The sequence below is a fragment of the Brassica napus genome, chromosome A6 (assembly GCF_020379485.1).
Source record: "Brassica napus cultivar Da-Ae chromosome A6, Da-Ae, whole genome shotgun sequence".
Classification (NCBI taxonomy): Eukaryota; Viridiplantae; Streptophyta; class Magnoliopsida; order Brassicales; family Brassicaceae; genus Brassica; species Brassica napus.
The window spans coordinates 26,994,089-27,015,263 of NC_063439.1; the positions used below are offsets into that span (position 1 = coordinate 26,994,089).

Consider the following 21,175-nt stretch of genomic DNA (forward strand, 5'->3'; position numbering starts at 1 on the left):
TAATCTCCCACTACAATACAAAACTGCATAAACATGAAAAAGACTTAAGGGGTTCATGAACCTTATCTACTATATAAACCCTTTCACCGTCTTCCATAAGAAAAAAAATTAAACATTTGACAATCAAGTTAAAAAAAAAAACATTTTCGTTTACTTAAAAAAAACCACTTTCATTTGCTTCTGTAATAATAATGTACGGAGAGGGCGAGATAACGGCGGCAGCAGAATCCGATTACGCTTTGTTGGAGTCAATACGACGTCACTTGCTAGGAGGAGACAACGAGTTACGATTCAATGAGTCAATACCGAGTTCTTGTTTCACTCAGAGTTGGGGAGACTTGCCATTGAAAGAGAACGACTCCGAGGATATGTTAGTCTACAGTGTCCTCAACGACGCCTTTGAAACGCCGTCGCCGTCATCGGACTTGAGCTGTCTCAGCGATTTTAACTATTTTCCGGCGGTTAAAACAGAATCTTTGGATAACTTCGCAGCGGTGGTTGAAAAACCGAAGGCGGTGGCGGCGCCGCCGGGGAAGGGAAAGCATTACAGAGGGGTGAGACAGAGGCCGTGGGGGAAATTCGCGGCGGAGATACGTGATCCGGCGAAAAAAGGAGCGAGGGAATGGTTAGGGACGTTTGAGACGGCGGAAGATGCAGCTTTGGCTTACGATAGAGCTGCTTTCAGGATGCGTGGTTCCCGCGCTTTGTTGAATTTTCCGTTGAGAGTTAACTCCGGTGAACCCGACCCGGTGAGGATCAAGTCAAAGAGGTCTTATAAGTCTTCTTCGTCGTCCTCTTCTGCAAACGGGAAGCCGAAGCAGAGGAGAAGAACAGAGAACGTGCCATAGTTCAGGTGAAGTGCATAAGAGACACGTGTCAACCACTTGGTTTGGTATCGTTAGTTTAATGTGTGTATTGTAAAAAAGGAAGAGAAGTAAAGTGTTCCTTATGTAAATTATCTGATACTCACTCCATGAATTTCATTTGTTTCTTTTTGGTCTCTTTTACTAAACTAACAGCCATTTCCACAATTACGTAGTAATTATCTCATGATGATGTGAATACGTGCTCATTAGCTTTTAAAAGATCATATACTATATTGAAAATATGAGATGATATACATATTTACAAGAAGGCTTATCGTATCTATCCAAGAATGATTCATCATAAAAAGACACAAACTAGAGGATTCATACCCAATCGTTCAGTTCCATCTCTTTATTTGTGTATATATCTAAAAAAAAACTAAGAATTTCTTATTCAGGGGCTGTCGTGCTCAAAATTCTGATTCCTGTTGTTTCTACTACCAAAAGAGCAACCACAAAGTTTGTCTTCACTAACTTCAACACCGCTACATATTCATTCTAGCCTGTGTCGGCTCTTGACCATGGCAGTAAGGGTAATGACCATGGATCTTTGGGTCCAGAATTTTATTTAGTGTGATTTTATTAGTAATAAAAGGTTCACATTAATTTGTTAAAGAGTAAATAGCTAGTAACTTTATAACAAAAAGAACCTATAAAAGGTTCACATTAATTTTTTAATGTGTATTGTCTTTCGTATTTAAAGAAACTCATACCTATTTTCTCCTTTTTATTTGTTGTGGATTATTAAAATTCTTTAGTTGAACTTAAAAACTACAATGGAAAAATGTTTAAAATAGGATCCATTTTTTTATATTTGCCCAAGGCTATTAGATTTTTTTTTATATTTTCCCTCACATCACCATTACATGATACAAATCGATGCAATTCACTAATTTACCCATTTATTGATAGGGAAATAGAATTGGGCTGATTATAGTTTTAGCCCATCTATTTAGAATAAGGCCCAACCTTAAACATGGTTCGGGCTAAAACCGAACCCATCTTATATTGAATAAGGCCAGGCCCAAACTCTCTATTTAGCATCCCTAGGGTTTTACATTTCGTAAGCGTTCGTTCACCCACTCGCATTTCGACATCCGAAACAAAGGTCTTGTCCGAATCAACTCTTCGATCTTTAGGTTCAGATTTTATCCATGGAATCGTCTAGTCAGTAAGGTTTTTCCCTCTCGAAAAATCCATCAAGCAAGCAGTTTTCTCGTATTTGATTCGTTACCTACCGGAGATGGCGACTGTGAACCCGTTCGATCTCTTAGGAGTTGACGCTGAGGATCCAAGCCAGATCGCTGTGGCTTTGCCCAAGAAGGTCGAGAAAGCAGCTCCTTTGTTGCCTGCTAAGTTACAATCCAAGCAGGCTCCTCCTTCTCAAGCTGGTAAGATGTTATTTGGTTTGTGTACGTTTTTGAACAGAGTCAGTGTTTAGACATGTTGGGTAGTGTTTGCTTGATTCATTTCATTGGAACCTTGTTGAAAAATGTATGCTTTTGTCATGTGTTTTTTTTTTTTTACTGTTTTGCTGTCTTAACCTTAACTAGGGAGCTTTGTTTGATTATGTCTGAATAATCTTTTATACTAGAGCTAAGCTTAACTAGGGAGCTTTGTGTCTGAAAAAGTAGCTTTTTATATATTTGATGAATAAGCGACAACTGTTTTACTTTTAATTAAATTTGCGTAGAGTTCTTGGAAAGTTATAGAATGAAATGGATATTAATTTGTCTTTAATAAATGTAGTGAAGGGGGAGTCAAGGAATGCTCCTTCAGGAGGTCGTGGGCCGCCTCGTGGTTCATTTAACCCGGGAGGAAACAGACCTTACGATCCAAAGGATGGACCAAAGGATGGTGAGAGGAACGGTGGGTTCCGTGGATACCGCGAAAGTGGTGGTCGTGGAGGTCAAGTTGGTGGATTTGCCAATGGTAGAACAGGTGATGTGGAACAACGCCCAAAGAGGGTCTATGACCGCCATAGCAGAACAGGTCGTAGGTAAGCTTTTCTTTTCATGTCTTCTACTTTTGGTTACTTCTATGTTTGATTTCTACTGTTTGTGATTTTGTTTTGACTTTTGATGTTTGCTAGTAATGACCTGAAACGTGAGGGTGCTGGTCGTGGAAACTGGGGTACTACTGAAGATGACACCACACCGTAAGCCTCTTGCTCTTCAGTTTGATTCCTTCTTCTATTAGTTGCAATTTGTATGTGCTCTGTCTTGTACCTATAGATTGGAAAATAATCTCGTACGTTTGTCTAAATGTTAGACCAACCGAGGAACCGACAACAGAGGTTGAGAAGAGCCCTGTTGCTGAGAATGAAGGTGGTGAGGATGACACCACTGCTGCAAAGAAAGACTCTCCTGCGGCTGAGCAAGAGGAGAAAGAACCTGAAGACAAGGTATAAACATATTCGGCTACTAATGTGCTTGAACATGTTATATGAGATGAGAAAAATTCGAAGTTTTAAATCTATATGTGGGTTTGTTATAGGAAATGACACTGGAAGAGTATGAGAAAATTCTGGAGGAGAAGAAGAAAGCTCTGCAGGCCACAAAGGTTGAGGAGAGGAAAGTTGACACCAAAGTGTTTGAGTCTATGCAACAGCTCTCTAACAAGAAGACCAATGATGAGGAAATCTTCATTAAGCTGGTGAGATTCTAAATTATTCTACTTTCATCTCTACAAAATTTGCTCTCACGGTAATAGAGCAAGAGCTGATTCTTGTGTTGTTATTGTTTCAGGGATCCGACAAGGACAAACGCAAAGATGCTGCTGAGAAAGAAGAGAAGACCAAGAAGGTCTTGTTTCTTTCTCTTCTCACCATCCAGTATGCGAGTCTAAAACATTTTTGTACTGAATCTATGCTGGTTTTGTAGTCGTTGAGCATTAACGAGTTTTTGAAGCCGGCTGATGGGGAGAGATACAACAACCCCAGAGGTGGATACCGTGGAAGAGGAGGTCGCGGTGGTGGTCGTGGACAGAGAAATGGAGGAAACCAAAGGCATGGAGGAGCACCTGCTCCGGCAATTGGAGACAGTGCTCAGTTCCCATCGTTGGGCAAGTGAAGACCCCTGTTGGTCCTTGAGCCTCTATCAATCTCTACGCTTTCTTTAGTTTAATATTTGTTCTTAGTTCATTTTTGTTGCACTTTCTCCACAAAACAAGTTTAGAAGGCTTTTAAATTATGATGGAAATACAATATTAGAGGATTATCTATCTGATCTTGTTAGTTTTAGATATGAGAATTTGTACTCCCTACACACCAAATATCCCCTATTTGCACTCTATACTCTAAATCCCTCCAATTTTCTTCCCCCCATCATTACCATTTTCCCCCATTTGCATGGTATCTCACCCTTTTAAGTATATTGAGCTAATTTACTCTTTAGATATCCGTTATTAGTGTCATAATAACAACCTTCTAGAAGAATTGTTTTCTCGGGAATGCAACACAAATAATGTTACAATATCATATTTCGAATTATCTTTAAGGCTCGTCTGCTTTATTTGCATAAAGGGTCTTTTACTATAGAGTAAAGTTTATGGGTTTCAAACATCGAAATACATCAGAAAAAAAGAAGAGAAAAGCTATAAAACGAAAGGAAAAGAAAGTTGTCAATTTGAGAGGTCTTACATGCAATGCAAACAAATGATTATAATGGTGAGTTATGATCCAAAGAGACTTCTTGAGACTAATAGAATCAAGATGAGCAACAGCCTGATTGCTGGTTCACTGGCTGTCCGCGAATATTGACCGTCGGTGGCTTGGCACCTCCAGCTGGTTGGCTAGCCATTCTGCAAACACAAACCACAAAAAAACAGTTAAGAGTATGGAAGTGAAAGGTTTAGGGAACAAAAGTAGAATCTAATTCAAACCTGGTCTTAATAGCAGCAGTCATGGCCATGAAAGCTTCTTCAACATTGGTTGCATTTTTAGCACTTGTTTCCAAGAAAGGGATCCCCAGTTCATCTGCAAAAGCCTGTAGGAGGAGAAAACAAACTTCTTATTACTCATCTTTTCGACAAGGTTCACGGAAAAGAGGCCACTTGGTTCGTTTTGTTACCTGAGCTGTCTCAGTGGATACAACCTTCTGCGATGTGAGATCGTTTTTGTTCCCAACCAGTAGCTTGTTCACGTTCTCACTGGCGTAACGGTCGATTTCATTCAGCCACTGTTTGACGTTGTTGAAGCTCTCTTGGTCCGTGACATCATAGGTGACCTGCCAAGAAAAGCCAATGACAAGTAAACAAAGGATGGATCTATAAACAAGAAGATGATTGCTTCGTGAGAAATACAATGATTCCATGAGCTCCTCTGTAGTAGCTGCTGGTGATGGTCCTGAAACGTTCTTGGCCTGCTGTGTCCCACTGTATACACGGTCATTGCCACGAGTTATAGTAGTATACACGCTTGCCAAGTTTTAAATGAATATATGTTATCAAGAACACTTACAATCTGGAGTTTGATTGTCTTTCCGTCTTGTTCAACTGTGCGGATTTTCTGAATCACATCTAACATTAGCCAACACTAATATTTTTTTTGTTTTCCGAGTACTAACAAGTGATGGGAAGAGTAAACTTACAAAGTCAACACCAATGGTACTGATGTAGCTATCCAGGTAAGAATCATCCTGTACACACAAATTCAAGACATCAAACTATAAGCACACAAAGAGCAACAACGATACTATACTGTAACCTGAGAACTAAACAAGTATTAAACTTCAAAGACCCATAGATTTGTTACTCGTGTTCAATGTTAAAACGCAATTACCAAAGATAATACACTCATAGTAACAATGATAGCATAGTGTAAACTGTTGTTAAAAAAAAAAAGTATAGTGTAAACTATTTTGGAGAAACAAGTAATTGAACTTGAAGGACGCACAGATTGTTATTAAACGGCAATTAACACATGCAAGTAAGAAATCTAAAACAATTATTCAGCTGGAGAAAGAGTTACTTACAGCAAACCTTAGAAGCAAGCAAGATTTTCCAACACCAGAGTCACCGATAAGCAAAAGCTTGAACAGGTAGTCACTGCAAATTAAAAAAAAAGAGAGGATTAAGACAGAACGATAAACATCATTAAGACTTAAACCTATTAAAGGATTCCTTTTGCCACGTTTCGGTCGAAATGTTCAGAATTGATAAAATAATTAATCTGAAAGATACGTTGATTAAATTTGTTCAAAATCAAAACCGTGAGAACTCTATGCGATTAAAGGTAACACAGTCTCGAATTGCAACATCGAATTTTTCCAAGTCAAATTCCCCTAGATCCAATCTATGTAAGATCCTAATCGAGAATCGATCAAGCGAAATTAAAAAGAGGGGAAAAATTGAGTAGATTCAACTCAGAAACCTTACATGCCAACAAAGATCCAAATAAAATCGAAACAATTCAAAGACATCAAAAACAAAAAGCGGGTAAATCGATCCAAATCATGGAGAAGAGAAGAGTCTTACTATTCAGGATTCATGGCTAAAGTATCGTTTCTAGATCGATCTCCCAACGAATCAAACGAGAAGCTCGGGGTAAAGGGATAATATGGCGATAGTATTTTCAGCGATCTTCGTCAGGAACAAAGAAGAGAGAGAGAGAGAGAGAGAGAGAGAGAGAGAGAGAGAGAGAGAGACCTAAACGGTGAATGTTTTTTTGTTATTTATTTATTTATCCTTTTGTCCTCTTCGACTTTACTTATTAAGTTGATCTCTCTTTTTGTCAGGTATAGGCCCGGGCGCTGGGGTCTTCGGGGCAGTTCGGACCGATTCCTTTCAGAATTGAATTTTTTAGATCCTAAATATTTAAATCTAATAGATTCTTAGAAAATTTTGGATCGGATCCGAGTCGGTTTTTCGGATCCGGATATGTTCGGATCTATAATTAAAAATATCCATAAAATATTCATAATTTTTTGAATCTATATCGGATCCGGATTGGGTTTAGATATTTATGATCTAAAAAGGATATGGCATAACCAACTCTATCAAATTTAGTCGATATTTGTCATATATATCTAAAATTTTACAAAATAACTTAAATCAAACTATTAATAATTAAAATAAAACATTTTACATTTTAAAACTTCATGTTACTTAAAAAATGTTACAAAATAATAACAAATGTTAACAAAAGATATTTCAACTAAATCATACAATAGTATAAAATAGAACACAAAAAATCATTGTTTTAGAAATACATCTTCTTAAGTCGGATACAAATCGATTCTTATTGGGTCTGGATCTATTCGGATCAGTTCTTTTCAGTTCCGGTTAACAAAAAAATTAAATCTAAAAGGTATTTGTAAATTTTTGGTTCGGTTTGGTATCGGGTATTTTTTTGTCGGTTCCGTTTCGGGTTTTTGGATCTAAATTAAAATGCCTAAGCCTAGTACAATAAATAAATAAGTGGGACCCACGCTTTCGGAAAATTGTAAATGCGTTTGCTTTTGGTGTTTGAATGCTGACTTGGCAAAGCCAACCCCATAGATGCGTGGAGGCACAAATCAATCAATCATTCTATCTTTTCTTCTGTCACTTTTTTCTTCTTCTTTCTTTTTGATTCTATACACTCGGGGAGGAAAGCTAAATTTAGGAGGAGATTAAAGTTTCGAATCTGATCAACCTTACTTTTAAGATATTGATTATTATGCATTTTTGGAGGAAGAACTTCTTAAGAAAAAAGTATATTCGTTCTACAAAAATTAGAGGCATAGAAATATGAGAACATTTAAAAAAAAAATGAGAACATTATATTTGATTATCTTTTGGCATTACAGTATATATGATAAATTTTAATATTTAGCTTATCATCGTCGTGGAAGTCAATGATAACGCGAACATGTAGACGACTTGAATTAACTAAAATATCTGTAATTATTTCATTTATATTCAAAATGAATATTACTGCCTTTCAATCAACGAAAACTACGTCCAGAAACTCAAGAATGTTGGCACCAAAAACCTTCACCACACGTTCATGCAACTTGCAAGACAGGCGAGTATTGAAGCGGATTGTTTATCATAAGTTGCAAGAGCTACTGCCAATCAAAATGATGTTATCTCTTTGACTCGATGTTGTATAATAAATGATACGTACTTTGAGTGATCGTTATACACATCTTCCTGAGATAAACGAATAAGTTTGCCGACAGAGAAAATAAATAAATAAATTTAGTATATAGCTCATGCAGGCTCCACAACAACAGAAACATTGAAGCAGTTCTACAAGGAAGGCTCATAACAGTCAACAGATTATGTAATGTAATCATGTGATATTAAGTTTGTTATTAGTAATTCTCTTTCGCATGTATACAGTAATAAATGGTTAGTTACCAATCATAAAAATGATATCTGCTTTAATACTTTACCAGCCATCAAAAACGTCAACAGTATGATACTATAAACATATTTTTATTTGTAAACTCGTTATATGGACCATCTCAAGTTCTAAAAACTGGAAGATAACAAGCATTAGAGCAGGCCCTATTGGTAAATGATTTAATGTCATACTACATTTAATTGAATACGGGCCCAATGTGTAGGCCCATTAAAGTTATTGTACGCGAGGATAAGAGATTTCAATATAGCTTAAGCGCTGAAGCTACTGATAAGGCTTTCGTTACTCTGCAAACATGGCGACGAGCTCTCGTCTTCTTCCTCAGGTTCTTCATTTCTCTGACTCACAAACACACTTCACATCATGATTCTTTGAATTCTTAATTTATCTTCTGCTGGTTTTCCTTTTTGTGGCGACAGGCACTGCATATGTTACCGAGAATCCCTACTAAGAATCTAAGAGTCTCTTCATTTACACCATCAGTGAACTCTCAGATATCATTTTCTCTAAATCATTCCGGCTCCAACTTTGGCTTCGCGATCGATTCCAGGAAGAGAAGGGAGTTTATCGCCAAAGCCGAAGAGAGTACTGAAGGTGAAGACACTGAAGAAGCAGTTATGGAGGATGTTGCTGAAACAGAAGGAGCCACTGAGGTGGAGGAAGCAAAAACTCCGTGGAAGCCAAGGACCAAGCTCGGAGATGTCATGGGGGTAAGTTATAATATCAAATGTGTTGTTCTGTAATAATATGTGCCATGTTTGCTGATATTGCACCAGATATATGACATTTTGATTTGGCTTTTTGTTTATGTAGATACTGAACCAGAAAGCAATTGAGGTTTCAGAGAAAGTAAGACCGGTTCCAGAGATTAGGACAGGGGACATTGTGGAGATCAAACTAGTAAGTTCTTGTTCTTGGTATCATATGAAGTCATTATTATTATTATGTATCAAGCAGCAAGATTTGATTTTGATGTGGTGGGTTTGATTTATACAGGAAGTGCCTGAGAACAGACGTAGGCTATCGATCTACAAAGGTATAGTGATGTCTAGGCAAAATGCAGGCATCCACACTACTATTCGTATCCGGAGAATCATTGCAGGCATTGGCGTTGAAATCGTCTTTCCTATGTTAGTATCCTTCTTCCTTGCCTCTCTTAATTATCCACACACTAGCTCGGGCATGGCGTACTGTTAAATATGAATTTTAATAATATTGGAGCTTTTAGGTGGGGTTAGACTGTTTAGAGTTAAGAGTCTTTGATCATTTGGATGTTTTGGAGCTTTTTGGCTTTGGGAGTGATCAAAGAGTGTGGACTAGAAGGCAAACTCTATATGGTCATCTTGCTCTTCCTTAAACTTGAAAAATAAGGAGAGTTTTGATTCTGAATCGTATCATAATAAATGCATCAGTTATTTTCATGTAAAATTGAAAAACATTTGCTACTTCAAGTATGAAAATATACAACTACCACAGAATAGTGCATCAACCTTAGTCTTGATCACTGTAGAGCTGGCTGTTATCTTAACATACTAGTCTCCACTTGCTGTATGATAGGCTGAATCTACAATGAATTGGGGTTTAAGAGTATGTATATGATGTGTATTTTGATTTGAACAGATACTCACCAAACATAAAGGAGATAAAAGTGGTGAGTCACAGGAAAGTGAGAAGAGCAAGGCTTTACTATCTGAGGGACAAACTTCCTCGTCTCTCTACTTTTAAATGAGCACCACCAGTCTTATGCTGTCTTCAACCTCCAAAGGTAGCTAAGCTAAGCCACTCTTGTTTCCACCCTCTTCTTTGTAAGAATTGTTTGTTTGTTTGGTTGTCTTTTGGATTTTGTTTCTCTTCATGTAATAATATTACAGTGACATATGAGAAAAGTAAATCAAAATGCTTGGTGAGGCTCCCTGTTGAAGTTTTAATCTTGAGTAGGAATGTGGAGCAGTTAAATTTATATTCAGTTCTTACTGAATCAATGGACTTTCCAGGTAAAGCAGAAAAACGAATATTCTGGGAACTCATCTGAGTATTTTCTTGTCTCTTTCATTTCTAATGACTGACTATAACTACTCTCTCATGTTGTCTTCGTCATGATTAATACTAATCTCGAGTTAATAATGCGTTCATGTCTCAATATTTAATTGCCCACCAACGCTAATCATTAATGGTCAGGGAAAGATAAAGTAAAAAAATTAATAGTGAGGAATGAAAATGGCCAACCACCTGAAAGCCCACTAGTACATTTAGCTTTATATAAATTAATGAAACCAATGAAAAACCGCCACGTCTTTAGCTCTTATTTCCAGCCTGTCGCTTCTTTTTTCTTCTGGACAACTGTATAATAATAATAATACACGTGTCACAAATTCTCTCTCTCTCTATTCTTCTTCCCCGTAGTTCCCGGAGACGACGCCGGAGGAACTTTGCTTCGACTTCACGTGGCCGCTCCACGAAGCGCCTTGGTTTTCTTCCCTTCAATCTCTCTAGAAAATTTCCTGTGCCTTGGTCACCACCAACCGAACCAGAGGAGGAGAGCGATCTCCGGAAGAGAGAGAGAGAGAGAAATAAGCAGAAGCTTCTTCGCTGATCAAACGTTGGACCCGTGACTTTTTGTTTATTTTCTTCTTCAGGTTTGATCCGTATCTTTTTCTCTCAGCTTCTCACTGATTCTATTTTCCCTTTTTAGCTTTCTTGAGCCAAAAACAAAAAAAAAATAAGAATTTGGAATTGTTTTGAATTGGATTTGGATGTGTTGTGTAGGTTCGGAGTTGTAGAGATTGATTGATTGATTGATAGATTATTGTGTGGCAATGTCTGGCGTTGGGGAGAACCAGCTTATCTCCATTGTACCTGATGAACTCAAATTCCTTTGTAAGCATATTATGGTCTTACCTTAGAAAACATGAAGTTCAATGATGGTTACATTTTTTGGGGGTTGATTCTCTTAAGCATATGAATGAATTTTTTATCTGCTCTATCAAATTGATTTTGTTGGATACTCATGAGAGTATTATTGATGTTTGTATCAGTTGAACTCGAGAAGCAAAGCTACTGTGATCTTAAAGTTGCTAACAAAACTGAGGACTATGTTGCTTTCAAGGTGTTTCCGCATCCTTATCCACCAAAACTTCATTTGTTTTCTGTCATCAAGTTTTTATAACTGTTAAAGTTGTCATCAGGTGAAGACAACGTCTCCAAAAAAGTATTTTGTAAGACCCAACACCGGTGTCATTCAGCCATGGGACTCCTGCATCATTCGAGGTTACACACTCATTCATTCTTCATTACTCCTTCCATCGTAGGGACTGATTTAAGATCTTCTGAAACTGTAGTTACTCTACAAGCGCAAAGGGAGTATCCTCCAGATATGCAGTGCAAAGACAAGTTTCTCCTTCAAAGTACCCTTGTCCCTCCACACACTGATGTTGATGACCTTCCTCAAGACACTGTAAGTCACTGCTTTCAAAAGCATTATTATTATTATTATCCATAATCATGATTTTTTTGCATTTCTGGGAGAATAAAAAATTGGCACTAAATCTGTGCCATGTCTGTGTTTTAGTTTACAAAGGACAGTGGGAAAACATTAACAGAGTGTAAGCTCAAGGTCTCTTATATCTCCTCCTCCACAACCCAAAGATCATCTGAATCTGGAGGAACCAATGGCGATGGAAATGGCTCTGAAACCATCTCTGTGAGTACCAACCACATCCACTCTACTATTCAATCTGCATGTATCATTGACTTACTGCACATTCTCTTAAGAGCATTATATTTTTAACTTTTTGTGCTAACCAACCATGATAGTAACAAAAGCCTTATAGTAGAAGGATGATTCTGTAAAGTTTTGGACCTCCTGCACAGATAGACACTTTATTAAGTAGTCCCCTTTTTGTGATAATTGTATTAATACAGACTTTCTAGTATTTATCCTTCTGTTGTTTTGAGGCTATATAAACTGTAATTCTGAATCTTTCTTCATACGGTGAACAAATGTACCTCACAGAATCTCATAATTCACCACATCATAGTTTAAGAGAGATTTAGTTCTTCCCTTTTTTTAATTCCACTCTAACTTCCTTACCATTAACATGTGTGGTCAGACTATACAGCGGCTGAAGGAAGAGCGAGATGCAGCTGTTAAGCAAACACAACAGCTGCAACATGAACTGGTACGATCTCCATAAACTTTTCCTTGGTATTCTATCATTTGATTAATCAAATGCCATTGCTTAGTTACAAAGGATCTTGCCAAACATGTTTTGAAATGACATTGCAGGAGATGGTGAAGAAACGAAGAATGAACAGCGGAAATGGGTTATCCTTGAAGTTGGCAGCTTTGGTTGGACTCATAGGACTCATCATCGGTTTCATCCTAAAACTCACCTTAGCTTCTCCCAAATAAAAAGCTAGCATCATCTTCTCCGCGTGATCTACCATCTCCAACATATGTAACCGCAGGAACCAAATCGGCGTCACACATTTTGGGGGGGGGGGGGTATTCTACTCTGTTAACTCTCAATATCAAAGCTAAATCTCTCCATATCCCTCTCTCAGTCTTTTCTCTCTATGATCTGTTTTAGTTTGTTTTGTCCATCAAAAAGTTTGCTTCTTTGTCAGTTATTTTGGATGTACATTTTTTTACAACAGCAGAAATTTTCGTGATTCGACTTTACTCTTTCGCTACTTCATTGTTGGTCCCAAGTTATGTTATAAATTTGATTTGGTTGGTACATAAGATCCAACTTAAAATGCCCAATAGGGTCGGTAGTATGGAGAACAACCGTTCGGACACATGCAGTTGGTAGATTTTAGGATAATGACATCTAATGTGAGAAACACAGCATCTTTAGTTGGTTTTGTTTTTGTTTTTGTGTAAATACACACATACATAAGATCTTGAAATTGTAATACATTTCTGTATAGAATCTGATGATAGCTTTTTTTTTTTAATTCTATTAAATATACAGAATTTGATAAGTGTTTTTCTTTTACTTTCTCAATGGTAGTTGGAGACAGTAAATGAGAGTGACTCACACAATGAACTACTTTTATTAAGGCTGCTTTCAGCTCTTACCAACCCAAGCAAGGAATTGGCAGTAAGGTAGCATTATTAATAACTTTGTACATAAACAGAACACAGAAGCATCAACGCAAAAGTAACAGAAGCATATCTGACATGAAAGCAAAAGATTCCAAACCTACTGTTATGTTATGATTAGCTATAGGCTATAGCTTTTTGCCAAGCAAAGTTTCTTTTCTAAAAATCAGTCTGATACTATCTCTCCTCACACTAATGATATCTCAAGTTAGTTGAATCTTGACCAGGAACTCTACAAAGCTTGAACCTGAACACAACACTACCTCCACGTCCCTTCTCTCGCCAATACTCCTGAACCAAGTACAACCCATCATAAACATAACACTTTCCTCTCGAGTCCTTTACGCCACGTATCACTCTCACCGGATTCTTTGCCTCCACGCTATTAGCCAAAGCCAAGTTCCCCGTTTCAAGCTTCTGATCTTTGACCACCGTCTGATCCTTGCTCGTCAAGTTACCTCCCTGGCCTGAGTAAATCATCACATCGGAGTTAAACCTATCCGTGTAGCCATTCCCTTCCGACGAAATGATGCTCGTAGCTAGCTTCAAGCCTCCTTTTCTGGTTATGTAGTCAATGCCGCCTCTGATGTAGAAATGGAGACCGATCAAGTTGAGTTCTGACTTGTACTGGAACTTATCTCCGATTTCGATTCCTGGGACCCGTCCTATCATCTTCTTATCGTTCACATGCATCTCATGGTTCATTAGGATGGCTCGTGCTTCGTAATGCCGCCCTGGTTTGTCTTTGTTCAGCGCTTTAAACACCAGTTTGAATATACGCAACACCTTTTGAACTTTCTCGCGTGGGGTAAGAGCTTTGGTTATCTGGTTTTGTCTCGTAACAGGGTTGATACCAAGTCTTTGACTTTTTGCCCTTAGCGCAGTTGCATTACCATTCTCAGGTGAGCTTCTCTGTTTTTCCATAGTGGATGAATGTGAATGTGAGTGTGAAAGTTGTCTCCTTCTACTCTGAGAAGCAATTAGCCTGGAAGCTTCCTCGGAACTTAAAGGCTTAACCTTGCTTCCACAAGATTTACTGTAAGACGAAACAGATCTTCCTCTGTCAACAACACTCCTAGCTGGGACATTGAAGCCAGCTTTCTTCATAATCTCATCCAACGAATCAGCTTCATTAACAGGACAAGCAGGCCTGTGGTGGTAAGCAACACCACTCGGTTCATGTGCGGCTTGAACAACCTCACGACCATTCACGCTTCTCTGATTCTGAACAGAACGAGTCCCACATCCATATGGAAAATCTCTTACAGCAGAGACCCTTTTTTTCTTATCGGAAAGGGATCTCATTTCGATAATCTTCCTGCACACATACAAAGGCAACATCTTAGTTAACACTAAAGTGACATTTTAGTCAAAAAAAAAAAAACATCATCTTGACTTCCAATGAATGAACAGTAACAAGAACAAAATGGTGAAAAATAAGTGTAACGAAGACACAATCTGGAGTGACTTTAATGAGATTCGGACCATTGCAGTATGCACGAACCTAGAGATTGTAAATTACGGACATAGATTATAAGTGAAAATCGATTTTACACTTGATTCAAGTTATTCATCCTAATGTTCTAGAAGCTTCGATCAATCTTCCCCTGCTAAACAAAACCCAAGCATAAACGACAAAATAATGAATGAGTTTATCTCAGAAGAACAGAAAACACGAGATTAAGACAAATAACACACAAGTAACGAAGAGCAACTGACCAATTACAGAGCGTCGTACATTGTGAAATGGTCATAAAACAGCGAAAAAAAAAGATAAATCTATCAAAGAAGACGATGAGTAAGCACCTGTGATGATGATCTTCTTCTTCTCGTAGGAGTATTTGCTTAGGGCTCGGAGAACAAGAGATGTCACTGAAAAGAAAAAGACCGTTTGATTAATTTGTGAGTTTGGATTTTTTTTTTTTTAAACGAAATGTTATTGAGGAACCGTTAAGGCCACTAAACTACATTAATGCATTTCAGTTATAACTTTCTAGCCGTAATTATGCGAATTAATAGCAAAACCTAATTAATTTTAATTCATAATCACGTGATGCGTTATATCATATGCCAATTGTGTACGATGTTGTGATGTTTAGTCTTCCACGGCATTTACTCTCATTACATAATTAAAATTTTCTTTCCTTTCTCTGTCTCATTTTACTTTATTACTATGCTTATAGAAACTCAGAAGTCTATGACAATTCAAATTTCTCTTTCTATAAAATACTCTTGTATGAATTTATTCTATATTAATATGCAGTGTTTCCTTTTTTTTTCTTTCCAATTTCTTCTTACTACTGTGAAATAATTTTCTAGATTTCTGATGTTTTGTCTCAAGTATTGAAAAAGAAGACTTGTTCAACTAAAATTTATTTTTTTGGGTAAAAAACTCAAAAGAAACCAATTAATGACATACTAGTATATTATAGCTGATATATAAAAGCCCATAAAATTAAATTAGTAGGTTATCAAATTTTATAAAAATATGCATAGTAAATTTTCAGATATAAACATAAATGTTCTTCAAATATAATTTTATATTGATCATAAATGTTCATAACTTAATAATTTCATTCATTATACGTGGATCAAATGAAATTTTCATTGAACATCACATAATATGAATAGTTAAAAACGATAATATAGAACGATTTGACATATCATTAAAGAAATAGAAGAACACACAAAACTGAGATTTTCTTTCTCTTTTTCTTAACTTATATCAAGAGCTAACATCGTTAATTGTTGTGAACATTTTACAATAATTGGAAAAAAATTCACAAACTTGTCAATAACTATATACTTTCAAGACACTTACCTTGAAGAAGATCTAAACAACTTTTGCTAGATGATGTTGTGTTGCGTTAAAGATGTGTTTTATACTAAGGGAACGGTGTCTATTTATAAGAAAAGATCGGTTGAACACAAAGTTTGCTTAGTCTTCAAAATTAATTTTTTTTCGCCAAAATTTATTATCTTAAGAGTCCAAATAGGCAAATACATTAGTCTAACATTTTGTAAAATTCATTAAATCAAAATTCCTTTGACTTAATAAAAAATTATATTCAAACGTATTCAATTTTTTACTAATTTATAAAAGCTAGTTCAACGATATTTATTAAGAAGATTATTAAATATTTATTTTTGTCATAATAAATATAAATTGTGATATTCTCTTTGGGTATAATTTTTTTAAAAAATTTAAATTTTATATATTTATAAAAGTTATTTGTAGGATTTCCTCATTTTTTAATTTCATAGTTAAGTAAATAACTCTAGAGTATATTGAGAGATAAAAATTGCACAGCTAAGTAAACTTTCTTTTGTAACTAATTTTTTTTGACGACATTGTACCTAAATTTTAGTCTCATCCTTTCATGAAAATGGAAAAAAAAATTATATAACTAAATAGTTATTTCTTAACTAAATATTAATTAAAATTTGAACACATAATATTTTATTAAATAAATTAAAATGCATTCAACATAATAAAAACACAAAAAATTATTGTAATTCACTAAACACTAAACATAGAAAATATTGTTAGTTTAGAGTATTACAAAAAATATACTTCGTTCGAAGTAGGAAAGTGTAGATATTTGTTTGAAGTTTACTCTTAGAACAACAGTTTCGTTCCATGTTTGATAAAAAAAAGTTCCATGTTTGACTAAAATCTTGAGAAGAAATCTGCTGAGAAGAGACTTCCCTACAAGAAACTTTTTCTCTCAGTATCAAATTTGTGTTTAACAAAAAAGACAAAAACATTATCATAAAGTAATTAAATAGTGAAGTCTGCTGTTCTATTTTTTGATAATGTTTTGTCTTTTTTGTTAAACACAAATTTGATACTGAGAGAAAAGTTTCTTGTAGGGAAGTCTCTTCTCAGCAGATTTCTTCTCAAGTGTGCTTTCAAAAGTTCAATTTTTGGTTAAAAGAAAAATTAACTTCGTTTTTGTGGAGATTTCAGATGAACTCACTTTTTTGTTTATAAAGGATAACTAATAAACTTCAAATAAAGTTATTACTGAAACCCTCAGGTCATTTTAACATATGCGTTGTTCAAAAGACTTTAGAGAAATCTCTCAAGAGACTTCAAACGAAATATGATTTCACAAATATCATGAAAACAAAATTTAAGTGAATGATTGTTTAGATCCGATGTGAGTCCGTGTTTAGCTTCTACAAAACTTAAGCACCTACAACTTTGAACTTCAGCTGTAGAAAGGAAACTCAAGTCATTAATAACAAAATGAAAAAACAAATTAGAAACTTGTGAAAGTAAACATTATTGTTTTCAAGTCAACGAGGTTGACCTGGAATTTTACAAAGCTTAAACTTGTACATACTCTTACCACTAACTCCTTTCTCTAACCAATACTTATCAACTAAATACAACCCATCATAGACATAACGCTTCCCTTTACCATCCCATCTCTCCATGCCACGTATCACTCTCACTTCTGTCTTGTGTCTCATGCTATTAGCTAAAGCTAAGTTGCCCTTTAACATCTTCTGATCTTCAGTTTTGTTTTCATGCTTGCTTATCACGTTACCTCCTTCACCTGTATATATCACAACACCAGCATCAAACTTATCGTTGTATCCATATCCCTCAGAGGCAACGATGCATGTCGCGTACTTCACACCTCCTACTTCCATGTAGTCGATCCCGCACATGGTCTTGAAGTGAAGCCCGACAAGACGAAGCTCAGTTTTGTACTGGAACTCGTCGCCAATGTTGACTCCGGGAACTTGTCCGATTCTCTTCTCTGTGTTCACGTGTCTCCCCTCGCTCTCTAGGAAAGCTTGTGCTTTGATGTCTATTCTAGCTGTAGCGTCAAACGAATCTCCACCGCGTCTCGCTTGTTTGTTTCGATCCAACTCTCTGTAGACATCTTTAAAAGCACGCAAGACCTCAACCACTTTCTCACGAGGTGTAGGAGGTGCAGCAACATCATGATCAGAGTGTTGAGACTCTGGTTCTTGTTTGGAACAACTTCCTCTGTGTTTGGAAGCTCCAAGAACACGACCATGATAAGAGCTTCCTAACGGGGATTCTTGTTTGAGACCACGATCGTGTTTAGAGGTTCTAAACTTTTGTTCTTCTATGAGAGAAGCTCCACTAGGTTCTGAATCTGCATCAGAATGATCAGGACTCTGATTCTCGACAACAACATCATCACTTGTTCTTGGATTCTTGAAATGATCTTTGTCAGGAACATTAGAGGGAGCAGTTCCACAACCAGGTGGAAAATCACGAATTGCATAGACAATTGGTCGCGTACGAGCACGATCCATCTTCTTGTACTAACATTACAAAATACACAATATCAAATTTCTTTAATTCAAAACAATTTCTATAGATTTTTTTTTACTCAATTTCTATAGATTTTGAGGAAACATTTCACTAGAAAATATCCAGAGAGAAGTCTTTTATTAAAAAAAAATTGATTTTATGCACCTTTTACAGATCGTTTGAGGAAATTTAAAGATAATTCAAAAAAAAAAATTAGCAAATAGGATTTAAATTCACTCTCATTTTCTTGGAGAAGACGAAAAAAGAAGAAACCTAGAACTAAGACGAATCCAGTTCAAAGAAGACAGATCCGGAATAAAAAGTTAAATGTAAGATCAGAAACTTCACGAGTAAGAAGAAAAAACAAAGACGTTAAAGATATTACCAGACAAACCACGACACGAGTAAAGACTCATCGATCTACTCTTCTACGTCTTTTTTTTTTGGGTGTAAAATGTTAAATTCATGCTTCTTTCTCTTTACAGAGCATGTGGAAGAGCACTTATTACAACAGAATCAGAAAAGAGAGGAAGCAATAACAGAGGAAACGTTAGGAGACAGCAAACGAAAGGGAGAAGAAGACCTGCAGAAGCTACGGGGAAGAAGGTGACGTGACGATGGTGGGATAGACAAGACAACAGCTCCGGCTTGTGGTGAAGTGTTGCAAAATATGGTGATTTGGCTCAGGCGAAGCGAACGAACAGTCACGGGAAAATTTGGTGAAGTGTTGAATATGATGACTTGGTGCAGACTTTGATAAATAGACAGAGATATGTACTCAATGTCTCTGTTGTTATGGGGTCCATACCGTTAACTTTAATTAAGGGTTGTGGTGATGTTCTAAAAATTAAAAATGAACCTGAAAAATGTCAAATGTACTTTATTATTAGTTGGACCACGTTTGATATGATAATGATTCCAATGTCATGTACTATATGCTTGACTAACAAAGTTACTTGGATGATAATAAGGCTAATGCAATACTCACTGTACTAGCATAAAACGAATGAGTCTTTTCAACTTTCATATGTTTTCTTTTATGTTTTAGTAACCAACTGTTAGAGTCCGGTTTCACCTTCTGTCTAAGCCGCAAATCTGATTCAGCTATCTGAAACTTATCTCCTCCCGAAAGCCCATTAACATTCAAAGCCCTATATTACGTAGAGCTAAAAATAATCAAGTCAAAACTTTGACCAAATCATAGTCGATAGTCTTGGTCAATAGTCTTGAATGGTCATCAATATGATTACTTCTTCTAAGTAGTAGCTAAGATGACTTTATCTCCACCTAGAAATCATATATAAAAGATGTGGTGCTCTTCTTCAGCGTAACGAAGCTTAAGAAAGAGGTCTGGAAGATCAAAATTCCAAGGAAGATTAAACATTTTATATGGCAAGCGTTATCGGGCTTCGTAACCTCTGCAAGTAGACTTTGTGATTGTCACTGTGCGACTGATAGAATATGAAATATCACAATTCTATCGGTTGGTGAACGCAACAATAACTCAATACATAATATCCAGTTTGTTTCAAACAAAATGCAATTACTGCTACTGCCTTGTTGGTTTCATATAAACGAATAAAGTATTCATGACACCTACATATTACCATAAATATGTAACATAAACTTTGCGTTTGTAAAAAGGTTTCTATCAAGAATTAAGAAGATGACAAAAATCTGAAAAGTTGTTTTCACACTATACTTTAGAAAAATTGATAACGATATTTTTATCTTTTATGTAAGAACGCGTATATATAACACATATACAAATTGTTTCTCTCTTGTTTTTTATTTATTTGTATATCAGAACTCTAGAAAATTAACCAACTGATGTTCTATCAAATAGTAGTCTATTGAAAAAAACTATTTGTACTATATAACATAGAAAACAAAAACTTTTGCTGTAAATAGTTAAAATAATTACTATGAAAAATTGACATGTTATGCATTAAAAAAAGTTGTTTTCACATTACATCTTAAAGGAAAATAGCATATAGTAAGCTTTTTTTTTCTAAAAAAAAGCATATATATAACTACTTTATTAGTGAATACAAATGAATTTTGACGAAGTTTTTTTAATTTTCTTAAAACCGGCCCTGCAAAGTTTGGGCCTCCAAGCAAAAAGAAAAATTAAACCCAGCTTCAAATTTCAAATTTCTCAGAAATGCCTAAAGAATAAAACAGTTTTTTTTTTCAATAGAAAGAAAGAGATTTCTGATCTTCAGTTTTGTTTGCCTTGCTTAACACGTTTCCTCCTTCACCAGTAAAAACCACAACATCAGCATCAACCTTACCATTGTAACCCTTTCACTGTGTGGCAATGATGCTTGTGGCAAGCTTAACATTTCCCTTTTTCATATAGTAAAATCATGTACATCGTCTTGAAATGAAGACCCACAACAAGGAGAGGTTTTGTATTGTAACTCGTCGCCAACGTTGATTCCAGGAACCAATCCCATTCTCTTCACTTGTTTCCTCATTTTCTCTAGCATAGCTTGTGTTTTGATGCCCATTATAGCTGTACCATCAGATAAATATCCACCTCGCCATGCTTG

At 36.1% G+C, this 21,175-nt stretch overlaps 7 protein-coding genes across 7 annotated transcripts; 4 read left to right on the plus strand and 3 right to left on the minus strand.

Annotated features, from left to right (window-relative positions):
* On the plus strand, window positions 1-1,002 carry LOC106397757 (ethylene-responsive transcription factor 2-like). Its single transcript, XM_013838382.3, has one exon. It carries the CDS (start codon window positions 192-194, stop codon window positions 846-848), a length of 657 nt encoding a protein of 218 aa, XP_013693836.2. The 5' UTR covers window positions 1-191; the 3' UTR covers window positions 849-1,002.
* A 915-nt stretch (window positions 1,003-1,917) lies between these two features.
* Window positions 1,918-4,107, plus strand: LOC106400793 (RGG repeats nuclear RNA binding protein C-like). The gene is made up of 7 exons (XM_013841188.3): window positions 1,918-2,257; window positions 2,616-2,865; window positions 2,959-3,024; window positions 3,138-3,270; window positions 3,363-3,521; window positions 3,614-3,670; window positions 3,749-4,107. Exons 1-7 carry the CDS (start codon window positions 2,110-2,112, stop codon window positions 3,935-3,937), a joined length of 1,002 nt encoding a protein of 333 aa, XP_013696642.2. The 5' UTR covers window positions 1,918-2,109; the 3' UTR covers window positions 3,938-4,107.
* A 246-nt stretch (window positions 4,108-4,353) lies between these two features.
* On the minus strand, window positions 4,354-6,553 carry LOC106401498 (ras-related protein RABD2b-like). Its single transcript, XM_013842029.3, has 8 exons — window positions 6,342-6,553; window positions 5,840-5,912; window positions 5,456-5,503; window positions 5,326-5,373; window positions 5,169-5,240; window positions 4,937-5,092; window positions 4,749-4,852; window positions 4,354-4,667 (listed from the first exon to the last, which is right to left on the minus strand). Exons 1-8 carry the CDS (start codon window positions 6,353-6,355, stop codon window positions 4,574-4,576), a joined length of 609 nt encoding a protein of 202 aa, XP_013697483.1. The 5' UTR covers window positions 6,356-6,553; the 3' UTR covers window positions 4,354-4,573.
* A 1,859-nt stretch (window positions 6,554-8,412) lies between these two features.
* LOC106400795 (50S ribosomal protein L19-2, chloroplastic-like) lies at window positions 8,413-10,135 on the plus strand. Its single transcript, XM_013841191.3, has 5 exons — window positions 8,413-8,539; window positions 8,634-8,924; window positions 9,028-9,114; window positions 9,211-9,344; window positions 9,835-10,135. The coding sequence occupies exons 1-5, from the start codon at window positions 8,510-8,512 to the stop codon at window positions 9,941-9,943; spliced, it is 651 nt and encodes a 216-aa protein (XP_013696645.1). The 5' UTR covers window positions 8,413-8,509; the 3' UTR covers window positions 9,944-10,135.
* Window positions 10,136-10,553: 418 nt separating this feature from the next.
* LOC106397416 (vesicle-associated protein 2-1) lies at window positions 10,554-12,895 on the plus strand. The gene is made up of 8 exons (XM_013837996.3): window positions 10,554-10,850; window positions 10,981-11,091; window positions 11,250-11,320; window positions 11,400-11,481; window positions 11,553-11,668; window positions 11,783-11,914; window positions 12,324-12,392; window positions 12,500-12,895. Exons 2-8 carry the CDS (start codon window positions 11,031-11,033, stop codon window positions 12,623-12,625), a joined length of 657 nt encoding a protein of 218 aa, XP_013693450.1. The 5' UTR covers window positions 10,554-10,850; window positions 10,981-11,030; the 3' UTR covers window positions 12,626-12,895.
* An 8-nt stretch (window positions 12,896-12,903) lies between these two features.
* LOC106398598 (YDG domain-containing protein At5g47160) lies at window positions 12,904-14,878 on the minus strand. Its single transcript, XM_013839124.3, has one exon. It carries the CDS (start codon window positions 14,660-14,662, stop codon window positions 13,514-13,516), a length of 1,149 nt encoding a protein of 382 aa, XP_013694578.3. The 5' UTR covers window positions 14,663-14,878; the 3' UTR covers window positions 12,904-13,513.
* A 2,684-nt stretch (window positions 14,879-17,562) lies between these two features.
* On the minus strand, window positions 17,563-19,569 carry LOC106399727 (YDG domain-containing protein At5g47150). Its single transcript, XM_013840179.3, has 2 exons — window positions 19,204-19,569; window positions 17,563-18,631 (listed from the first exon to the last, which is right to left on the minus strand). Exon 2 carries the CDS (start codon window positions 18,620-18,622, stop codon window positions 17,624-17,626), a length of 999 nt encoding a protein of 332 aa, XP_013695633.2. The 5' UTR covers window positions 18,623-18,631; window positions 19,204-19,569; the 3' UTR covers window positions 17,563-17,623.
* Window positions 19,570-21,175: the final 1,606 nt, after the last annotated feature.